At 38.9% G+C, this 12,001-nt stretch overlaps 1 protein-coding gene across 14 annotated transcripts in view; it reads right to left on the bottom strand.

Annotated features, from left to right (window-relative positions):
- Window positions 1-12,001, bottom strand: part of PPP1R12B (protein phosphatase 1 regulatory subunit 12B) — a 195,620-nt gene that overhangs the window by 162,821 nt on the left and 20,798 nt on the right. For 13 of the 14 annotated variants that reach the window (XR_004536731.1, XR_004536732.1, XM_033917689.1 and 10 more), the window contains exons 3-4: window positions 8,836-8,954; window positions 133-292 (exon numbers count right to left, since the gene is read on the bottom strand). Coding sequence is in view for 12 of the 14 variants with exons in the window: in XM_033917689.1 (XP_033773580.1) it covers window positions 133-292; window positions 8,836-8,954 (279 nt within the window). In the remaining 2 variants the exon portion in view is untranslated. The remainder of the gene's footprint in view (window positions 1-132; window positions 293-8,835; window positions 8,955-12,001) is intronic. The other variant, XM_033917699.1, reaches the window with a different exon arrangement.

Here is a 12,001-nt window from a genome sequence, read left to right as displayed (position 1 = left end):
TTCCTATTTTTTGTGTCAATGAGATCAATGTTTAGTCTATTTGGCCCTTTGTGACAGTGACTGAGAGGGGAGAAGGTGCATCACATCGAGTCCAATCACTGACACACTAAATGACCATAAAGAATTCCTTACCTCATGACCTCTAAGTAGCCCTTGGACGCAGCCACATGAAGGGCAGAAGCCCCTGAGCGGCTGTGTTTGATGTCCTCAATCTTCCCTCTATTCAGCCACTGGCGAGCATCTTGGAGCATCCGGTTCTCTTCTTCCTTCCTTGACAACTCCAGATCAATTCCTAGGGGAAGGGGATAACATCAGTTCTAGAGTAACCAGAAAGTGCACCGACAGAGGACACTCAATCAGGGTTTTTCCTGACTTTAGAACTGGAAATGTCTGAAATATTCATACCAGTATATTGTCCCACGAAGAAAGTTAGTTCCACTGTGTCACACCATTCTTATTTACAGAGCTTTTATCTTGCCCTTTATCAAATTAGCACATTATTAATAGAAGAACTAGGCCATCTCTTCCCCTCCCCCAAAATCCATGTGCTTGAAGTGAAAAATTTATTTTGACTTCAGATACTTTTTTGTACTAGGCTCCCAACAGCTTTGATTAACCAGTCAATCAAGCAGGGATGTACCCAGATCGCCCCTGCTTGCAGAGATATACTGCCACCCCTACCAGTCTGAACATCCAGTTTGCCCAACAGTCACATTTACTATCAAGGCAATACTGAACCAATAATCCAGTAGTATTGTTACATTTTACTTGCTATAAGATGACTATCCCTTCTTTAAAAGTAATAGGGACCAGGAGATCTACTATTTTCTCGGTTATAGCACCCCAGCTCTGGAATAATTTACCAATATATTTACGTAATGAATCCTCTTTAGAAAAATTCAAGCGTTCTTTAAAAAGTTTCCTGTATAAGGATGCATTTGAAATATAGATAATATAACCTATCAATCATTAAATCTCTTAGATCAGGGGTAGGGAACTTCGGTCCTCGAGAGCCATATTCCAGTCGGGTTTTTAGGATTTCCCCAATGAATATGCATGAGATCTATTTGCTTGCACTGCTTTCAACGAATATTCATTGGGGAAATCCTGAAAACCTGACTGGAATACAGCTCTCGAAGACCGGAGTTCCCTACCCCTGTCTTAGATCCTAATTAGACCTACAGGCAGGTCGTAAATTTATCTTCTTTCTTTCTATGATGATTTCTGCCTTATATCTCTTTTTTTCATTTGTTTTACCCGCCATATGTGTTTTTCCCTAAATGTTTCTTCTCTTTCTTTAAAGATTGTAGTTCATCCCCCTCACCTTCTGTACCAGTTATTCATTAGTACGTATATATTTTGTATTTAATTGTATAAAACTGTTCTGTTTTGTCCCCTAGTTTTAAAATGTTCTATGCATTGAAGTATTAGACATTGCGTGTACAACAAACCTTAATAAAACTTGAAACTTGTCTTCCCCAACCCGAGATATACAAGACCGTAAAAGAGTCTGCCCTGCACTGGCCCCACTTCCCAGCTACAGTATTGGAGTTGCCATCAAAACCTAGTCTAGCTCATCCTAATCTATTTTGCAATATATGGGACACAAACTGTAGAAGTCCATCTGGCATCGGCTTCACTTCCCCACAGCTGGAGATGACATTTAAGCACCATTCATGCGTGTCATAAATTAACTTAATAGTTGTTGATCTGTTAAGTTTTGTTTCAATACTATCCTCTTTCTATGGGGGATCATTTGTGTCTATCCCACACATTTTTGAAATCCATCACTATTTTTGTCTCCACCACCTGCACTGGGAGGGCATTTAAAGCATTCACGGTCCTCTCTGTGAAAAAATATTTCCCGATGTTACTCCTATTGTAAGCCTACCACCCCGCAAACTCATATTATGTCCTCTAGTTTTACTGCCTCTCCATCTATGGAAAAGATTTGTTTGTAGATTAATACCATTCAAACATGTAAACATATGTATCATATTTTCTCTCTCTTTTTTCCTTTAGTCTAGGATATACATATTTAGGAAAGTTAAGTTTTAGTTTAGTTTAATTTATTCAAGTCTCTTCCCATACGTCTCTTGATGCAATCCCGATATCGCCTTCCTCTTGATTGCTTCATGTGTTCTTCTATTCTTAGCAAGATATGACCTCCAGAGCTGAACACAATATTCCAAGTAGGGTCTCATCAATGACTTGCACAAGGGCATCAACACCTCACATATTCTGCTGGCGATTTCTCTCTCTATGGCTACATAATTTCATAGCCTTCAGATCCTCAAGATACTATCACATTACATTGATGTCTTCTATCCCGCCAATACCTTTCAGTTCTAGGTGGTTTACAAGAAATTAGCCTGGGCATTCCCAGGGAGATTACAAGGTTGATAGCGTCGGGATCTGGGAATGGTAGATATGGTTTGATTAGATCATTTGACAAATTTCTTGAATAGTATGGTTTTCAGTTCTTTCCTGAATGTTTTGTAGTTGGGCGTCATGGTCAGCAGATTTGAGAGGTGGTGGTCTATTTTTACTGCTGTGGTGGTTAGTAGACCATCATATATTTTTTTTTTTTTGCTTTGCATGCCTTTGATTGGGGGGTGGGTAAAGTGTGCTTGAGTTCTCCTTGGTCTGGATGTGTTTTTCCAGACTAGGCGGTTGTTCAGATAGCTTGGTCCATTTCCATTTAGGGCTTTGAATAGAGTGCAGTAGAATTTGTGTTGTAAGCGCTTGTACTGGGAGCCAGTGTAAGTCTTGGAAAGTCTCTTTCCTGGTCAGTGCAAATTAGCTCCTCGCATCCTAGTACATTCAGATCCTTTGAATTTGACTCTGAAAGGTCTAAACCCCAGGAACTACACCAGCTAAGGGGCTTGCCCACAGAGAACACAGGCGTGGGAGTTAAGCTGACATATACCAAGGTAAACCTGCTATACCAGTCCAACCCTACAACATCTGCTGAAGATAGAGAAATCTTGAAGGGTTCCAGATGTCACTGGAATAGTTCAGTATCTCTACTTCCATCTACTAGTAGGTGGACACAAGCCATTATTCTGGACTAGTCTAGCAGCATAAGGAATTTTATTGACTTTTTTGTAAATTGCTTTGCTATTGCCTTATTTTAAAAATTTAGAGGCAGTATATCAAGACTTCCAGTATACTACTGTGTAAATTCATTCCCTTAGGGAGTATTCTTTAGAGACTGAAAAATACAGAGAGCTCCATTTTTTGTTTGTTTCTGGAACATATTAAATATCCTTTCTAGTTCCTTAGCAGAAGAAAAAAATTCTAAAGTAATAGAGATCCACATGAGTCCTCAGGTTCCATGAGATGTCACTGTACTTGGGTAGTCTTAGCTAATAGTAGCAATTCCGTATATAAAGACAGTCAGTCAAGAAGTGTCCGCTGAATATGGAGTCTTTTGTAAAATATAAATAAGGGTGCTAGGAAATACTAAAATGTAAGCACGTACATATGTAAGAAATACGCACACATTTATTTTACCACCTTACATGTAAGTGCAAACATATGCATCTTTTAATATCTTTAATATAATTTTAGAATATTTTGTAATGTGACTTAATAAGTTTATTTTTATTTTCTTTGTATGTTTGTCATATTGTTGTGATAGTACATTGGGTCGGACTCCTGATGAAGGCTTTCTGCCGAAATACAGTCTATATTGAGTTCTGTTTGAACATTTCCACTATAAAGAATCGATTGAACTTTGAAAAAAAGTTGAACTTTATCGCCATCGTATGCCTGTTTTTGATTCCCACATTACATTAGTGATTTCTATTCCGCCATTACCTTGCGGTTCAAGGCGGATTACATCCAAACTAAAACAAGAATTACATTTCAGCTTTGAAGTAATAGAATAAACGATGAGATAAAATTTTAAGGGAGAATTCTGGGTTTTAGATAATGTTTGGTAACTAGAAAATTAGAGAGTACTAAGGGTTTATAGAGTGTTGGATGTTGGGGGTTAGGATTGTTGTGCTGGATAGGTTTAACGTGTTTTTTGAAGAGTAAGGTTTTAATTTCTTTCTTGAAGGTTTTGTAATCTGTGGATGAAAATAACAGAGTGGTGAGTTGTTTGTCCAAATTAGCTGCTTTGGAGGCTATTAGGTTGTCATAAAGTTTTTTTCGTTTGACATTTTTGGATGGTGGGTAATAGAATAGTGAATGTGTTCTTCTGTGTCTGATTGAGGAGGATTGATTTAGTCTGTTATTCCAGTAAGTTGGGCTTTCTCCATTGATAGCCTTATAAAGTAAGCAGTAGAATTTGAAGTTCACTCTCGCTTCTATTGGAAGCCAATACGAGTCATGGTATGCCTCTGTGATATGGTCATATTTTTTTAGTGAATAGACAAGTCTCAGGGCTGTATTCTGCACTGTCTGCAATTGCTTCATCATGGTCACGGGACATGGTAGGTATAGTATGTTGCAGCAGTCCAGCATCCCAAGGATTAGAGATTGTATCAATAGTTGGAATTGCTTCTTTTTGAAGAATGATTGGATTTTTCTCAGATCTGTCTAAAAGCTATGCACACCTTCAAAAATGACCCCCCTTAAGCTCTAGAATGCTTCCTAATACAATTGGGCCTGAAATTAAGCTGCATTTGCTGTCTTTTTACATAGAAGTCTTAAGTGTACAACCAAATATCTAAACAAAGCTAACAGAAATGTTTATGCAGAGAAGACCATTATGAAAGTTTTACGTTATTGATTCTATAGCTTTGTGTCTTGATCCTATAACATGTCATTGACTCTGTAGTGCAGGGCTGCCCAATTCCAGTCTTTGAAATCTACTGGCAAGCCAGGTTTTCAGGATGTCCACATTGAACATGCATGAGAGAGATTTGCATACCAAGAAGGCAGTGCAGGCAAATCTCTCTCATGCATATTCATTGTGGATATCCTGAAAACATGGCCTGCCAGTAGATCTGAAGGACCGGAATTGGGGAGCCCTACTGTAGCGTATGTATCTCCGTTCCTGAAAACTCTGTGTAGGTATCCTTGTAATCCATTCTGGGCTCCTGGGAAGGACAAGCTATATAAATTAATAAATAAATAAATACGTAATAACACTCTTTCCAACTACAGTGGCAAAATAACGCTCAGAATTAGGAAGTTGGTTGGTTGGGCTGAGAACTTTTCAGCACCCCCCTGTAAAACAAGTACATTTATTAAAAAGATTTTAACTGGGTTCTCAAGTGCTGGATATTTTCCAACAGATTTCATTCCCAAGCACCATCATTAGTAAGCTATGCAACAGCTAAGCAGAATGCTCTATGCCTTGTTTCCAAAGCAATACAATCAAATGCTCAAAAATGGTTGAAATGTGTACAGAAATTTATTGTGGAAATACTGAAGATCTGAAAGGGGGGAAAAAAAGGAACCAACACTTTCTGAACAAACTGTATCCCCAAATCATTTCAAAGGTCAAGCAAACATTATTGTTGCAAACAATAATGGCACTGTGCCTCTGCACCATTTATATACTGTTAACTGGGGAAAAAATTACAAAATCATAAAGAGGTGTCTTGATTACAGCTGCACAGCGGCCAAGTAATGATAAAAGGATTTTGACCACTGTATCCTTTGTTTATGACATATTTAATTTAACAAAGTCTTGCTAAAATCCTATAAAAATTCTTAGTAAGGACTATGCATCATGAAACCTTGAACTGAGGCAACTGTAAGAAAGAAACAGAAGTAAAAGTGAACAAAATAAATGTAAGTTACTACATACACTCAAGAAGGGAAAACAAATGAATGCAAAGTGAATAACAATTAGTTAGGCAATAATAGCAAACAAAGAGAATCTTGGCATTTGAGTAGGACTACAGAGTGAATATAACTCATAAATGAATTGGCAAGCCAAGACAGTGAGATGTAGTCTAATGGTTAGAGCAGAGGGCTGAAATCCAAGGAAGCTGGATTTCAAATCCCAATACAGCTCGTTATGATTTTGGACAAGCCACTTAATCTCCCACTGCCTCAGACAAATTTAGCGTTCCTTTAACAAAGCCGTGGTAGCGATTCCCATGCAGCAAATGCAATGAAGACCATTCAACTTCTATGGGTTTCACTGCAAGTAGTTACAGCACCTTTGTAAAAGGAGCCTTAGATTGTGAGCCCTCTAGAAAAGGGAAAATATCCATTGTACTTAAATTTAACTTGCCTTGCACTAAGAAATGCATGAGCTAAATCCAAATCCCATTCTCCCACACTATTCATTTTTTATTATGGTGACAATTTTCAATAAACTTTCAGAATACATATTCCATATATGAAATTAACTCAATCACACAAACTAAAATGACAATTGTACATTAGGCAATCCACAAGTTATTTGAACTCAACCAAAATAAAAGAAGAAAGATACTAACCAACAGTGAACCACAAAATTAACTGGCTTATAATCTCACTGGAAGCACATTATCTGTTGACCAATTTCTCATCAAAAATTTCTGAACATGCTTAGATCATTTAAAAAAAGAAAAAAGGCAACTAACCCCATCAATTTTAGCAATATATTTTGTTGGAAACGTCAAAAAAAATGTCTGAACCCAGATCAGCCAGTCATTGGCAGCGCTGATAAAGCTTTCCATATCTCCAGAGTACACTTGAACAAATAAATTAGCTTTCTAGCCAAAATATAACTGAAGTGCCCAATCCCTATAAGGCTTCACCACAAAAATGTAGCTCTAGGCACCTGTGCACCCAGTGAAGAGTCCAATAATGCAAAAGAATTCACATTATCCAGTCCTAGTGACTATTTGGGTTTTTGCCAGGTACTTGTAACTTGAATTGGTCTCCTTGAAGACAGGATACTGGGCTGGATGGACCACTGATCTGATCCAGTAAGGCTATTCTTATGTTCTTATGTGAGCCAAGTATAGGACAATCAAGCCATTGTTACATCACTAGTAAGGTTGGCTCTTAGGCATTGGTGGACTAAGGCATTAAGACATCACAATATCAGCTCTGGAATGCTGCTACTATTTGGGGTTTTGCCAGGTACTTGTGACTTGGATTGGCCTCCGTGAAGACGGGATACTGGGGTGGATGTACCACTGATCTGACCAAGTAAAGCTATTCTTATGTTCTTATTCACTTCTACCTTCCTGTGTCTGCAAGGCTAGAAGGTTAAAAAAAAAACAAAACTTGAGTTAATGGGGGGGAAAGCCCCTTCTAAATATTTTAGAACTTCAGAAAAATACTTCTTCAAAATATCCAATGGCTTTATCATAATTATCTGGGGGAAATTAGTAAACTGTAGATTTTTTTCCTCTTCATCAGTCCTTTGGTTATCCAATTTTCTCCACATGCTGGCACCACAATTCTAAGGCATAGCCACAGAATGTTCAAACTGATGGACGGACCCTCTCCTCCTGATCGTTAAGAAATCTTTCATTATAATAACAACAACATTCTTGTATAATAATAATAATAACAACAACATTCTTGTATTTTGCTAAATCCCAACTGAAGAAGGTTCAAAGCGGTTAACAAAAATGAAAAAAAATGTAAATTTAAAACTTGATATTTCCTAAATAAATAAGTTTTTTAATTCTTATGAAAGATCGCATAGGATGATATTGAACGCAACTATAGAGGGAAAGATAGCCAGAAACGAACAGCCCGGTAGCTGCAAGAATTACCTAGCACTTGTTTCATTTGACAGAGGTTATTGAGGAGGAGAATCATCATAATTGGGACACACACCATTCAGGATACAACTAACAAAATTTCTCCAAAAGAAACATTCCCACGGGTTTGATTGGAGAAGACGGAGACTGAGGCAATCCTAGCAACAGCTGCTAGTTCTTGCCCTCCGATTCTATTCCTATCTCAGTTTGCTGTAGTTCACCACAAGTTCCTGCTTCAGTATCTCCAAAGTGCTTAGACTGCGAGGCTGCTGATATCACAGGAGAACCCTGTCCTGCTCCACAATCCAAAGCTATCAACAAAATCATTAGTGCTACCTATCGGAGCAGCCACTTCTAAATCACAAGCTGCTGCCTCCAAAATAGGTGTTACAGAGTTCTTCTGCTAGCGCTCAAAGAAATCTGAACATGAAGGCTTCATGGACTGGGTTCCATTCACTGCCCAGATCTCAAGGCTGGATGCCACCCTGCACAAAAGAATCTACTCAGGCTGACCACTGGTGTAGAAGCTTTGAAGTAAACTCTATTTTTACCTTTAAATTTCCCTATTACCAAACTAAATTTGCCAGTGGTCACAAAACAGCTCAGACAACTAGCCGCACCATCAGCCATCTTGAACCTCCCCTCCTCCCCGCTTCATTATTCAACATGAATCTAGACAGAAGTCTTATCAAAGTTGCAAAGTTCATAGAGGATATGAAGACCTATCATCTGCTCAGGTAGAGAAAATACTGAATATTTCCAGGGACCACCATCAGCTAATACCAGTGCAATCACTGGTAAAGCTCAGGTGTTTTTTTTCCTCTAACTCCATCTGTTGGTAGTAGAGGATAACACTTACTTATGTGGAACAGTGGAGCTGACACAAAGGAAGAAGAAATTGGAGAAAGTTTAGAAGCAAACCAAACTGATAACCTGGTAAACGGTCAGATACAAAGAATGGTTGCACAAGTTTCCTTATACCAGATGGGAGCAAGTTGTGGCTAAAGAAACAGGAATGACTATTTTTTAGTTTTTCAGATCTTCACCCTATAACTAGCATGAGATGAAAGATCTTATAGTTTTGTTAAAAGTTTTCTATCATTGTGTCTTTGAAATCACAGTCGTGCTCCCTAAAGCAGCAAACTTCATCATACAGGAAGCTTACCTTGTTTCTTTATTTGATCCAGCAGCAGATCTTTCATGGATGCCTCCTCTGTCAGGTCTAATGGGACTTCCCCTTCACAGTTCACAGAAGCCACATTTGCTCCATGACTAATTAAGTACCTAAGTAAGTGAAACATCCACAGAACAAAGTTTAAAGAAGAGGTGGGTACTAATTTAAACCATTGAGGCTTGAAGTACTCCAAGAATCACATGTTACCGACAGTTGTAAATTACAACATAGTCACATCCAACTGGCCCATTTAAAGTGATATGACCAAAATCAAGGGGCGTCTAGAGAAGATTCTTAAAATAAATTCAAAGTTTTACAGAAGTGAAGCGTGTCAAAACTAAACAGAAGTCTACAACTGGTGCCTAAAAAGGTGAAATTTGGTCATACCTGTTAATTTTCTTTCCTTTAGTCCTGCTGCACCATCTTGTATGATTAGGTTGTATCTCCTTCATACCAGCAGATGAAGTCATAGATAAACTGACTTTTCCCAGTGATACCACCTATATATGGCCTGGTGCTCGGTAGAAAATTCTAGTATATCTCTGCCAATGCAGCAGACAGTCTCAAATACCACATTGATGCCCAAGCAAATTCCATGAATTTTTTTTTTTTTTAGAACATAACTAGAGAAAGAAGCAGAGAACTAAATGAGTCCCCTAAATCAAAGTCTTCCAGGGAAGGTCACCAAATGGTGAAGCAGGACTAAAGGAAAGGAAATTAAACAGATATGACTAAATTTCACCATCCTTAGAGTCCAGCAGCACCAGCCTGTACAATTGGGCTGTATTTGAGCAAACACTCTCTAGGTGGGGAAGACAAGGCCTCCAAATAACAGCTCTGTCAAAGTCCAACTGGACTCAAGCCAGAAGATCCAGTCTGTAATGCTTTACAAAACTATGGAACAAAAACCAGGTCACTGCTCTACAGATACTTTACAATGAAAGTGCTCAGGCCTCCATCCAAGATGGGCTTACAGGCCAGAAGGCAAGTTTGTTCCTGCAAATATAGGCAGCCTTGAAGGCCACCTTTAATGCCACCTGGCCCTTTGGAGACCATGGAATAGGACAAACAATCAGAGAGATGAAAGGTGATCATCTCTTGCAAGTATCAAAGTAGAACTCTGCGAACATCTAGCCTGTGGGGTCTCCTATACCCTGATCCAAAAAGGAGCACAAGCAGACCTTCTAATTCTAATTCAAATGGAAAGGAAAAATCATTTTCGGGAGGAGTGAGGGAACAATATAGATGGACATCGAGTCCTTTGAGGAGAGGCGCGGGACCTGACAGAACAGAACCTGAAGTTCTGACAATCCCCTGTTTGAAACAATTACCACCAGAAAGAACATCCTTGAGCAAGACAGCTCTCTTGGGCTCAAAACAAGTTCCCAAAAGCATGCCAAGATTCAAATCCCACGAGTGAAAAGCATGTCAAACAGACAGTCATAGTTGAGCGACTCTCTTCAGAAATTGTGTGATGTCCTCATAGAGCAGCTAGGGAAACCCCCAATACCTTGACCTTTAACAGAAGAGAGCCTCTAGCTGAACCTTGGAGGAAGTTCAGCAACAAACCCTGGTCAAACACCTGATGAAGAAAGCTGAGCATCTCCAGGATCAGAGATTTCCAAGGGGAGAAGAAGCGCTGTCGACACCATCTCTCAAAATCTTTCCATACTGGGACGTAAGCCGAAGAAGTGGATGACTCGCGAATTTTGAGCATGGTGGTGATGACAGCGGGAGAGAAACCCCATCTTGCTCAAGGAACAAGCCAGAAGGGATCAAGATCCTCCATTCCCACTAGACCTTGTCTGAGCAACCCTTGAGACCTGGGAAGAGAAATTAGGGACTCCACCAGGAAGAGAACTCGGTCTGCATACCATGGCCTCTAGAGCCAATCTGAAGCCACTAGAAAGGAATAATGTGCTATTCTCCGACAACACAAATAAAAAGGGAACCTAATTCAAGAGGTATCGGTGTCAAATACAAGAAACAATCAGGAAAACATACAGTATAATATAAAATATTGCAAACAATTAAGAAGTTTTATTACAAAAATAGATTTATATAAAACACATATATAAAATTCAAAACACATAATACAGTGGGCCACCACCTAGATGAAAGCAGTGTTACCTCAATAACCATCCACTTTCAATTCATTGTATACGGTTCCGCCATATATCAAATGCCCAACGTGTTTCAGCATAATGCCTGCTTCAGGGGTCTTGTGAATGCTTAGGTGATAGAACATCAGCCCAGCATCAGCCCAGCATGTTTTAAATAGCACAGGCAAAAAACCACCAAAAAACCTCAACCATCTAAACCAAAAACCCATCAACAGCAGAAAGCAAAACAAATAAAAAAAAATGTACATAAAAAAGGGAAAGGATATAGGCTGTTTCATCATATTATACATATTTCTACCAAAATCTGTGAGGATGCTACAATTATCAAGCATGCATACTCGTACAGGCAGTTTCTGAAAATAAATCATATAAAATTTAATATGCCACACATGAAGGGGTGGGCAAATGTCTCAGCAAATTCTAGCTTAACATAGCCCAGCTCGTAGGTCACACCGTCAATCAGACCATCAGGATCATTGCTCATGCCATATTAATCAGGCTACTTGAGTTTATTTACCAGTATGGATTGCACTCACTAAATACTGTGTTAACATATACCTCCCTCCCATTTTAATAATATGTAAACACCAACTGAAGAATTATGCTAAACATTACAATAGCTAGCTAAAAGGAAATAGCAACAATCGGGAAGAAATGTTCTTTGCTCACCAGAGCAATCTTTCATGAAAGTCTTCAGTCCTACCCTATTAGTCATGAAAAATATCCAATGTACTGCAGCACTGTCTGAAATATTTTTAAAAAAGAGCCACATCATTTCAGAAGACATCTGCTAGGAAAGCCAATCCCAATTCCAGCAGGCAGCCTTCATACTCGCCATAATGGAGAAGTCCAGCTTGAGCTGCTGTCCTACCTCCTTTTCAAGAAACAAGAGGCTTGTGGAGAGTTGATGTCCAGGATGATGGCTTTATTAAAACAAATAAATAATCCACATAAAAACATCTAGAGCCAAACATCTAGAGCCTGAACCACTGGAAACATTTGGACCCAACACGGTCCATATTTCTACACAATTG

This window comes from Geotrypetes seraphini, chromosome 13, assembly GCF_902459505.1.
Source record: "Geotrypetes seraphini chromosome 13, aGeoSer1.1, whole genome shotgun sequence".
Classification (NCBI taxonomy): Eukaryota; Metazoa; Chordata; class Amphibia; order Gymnophiona; family Dermophiidae; genus Geotrypetes; species Geotrypetes seraphini.
Note: the sequence above shows the minus strand (reverse complement) of the source record. Positions and strands in the feature narration are given on the sequence as shown.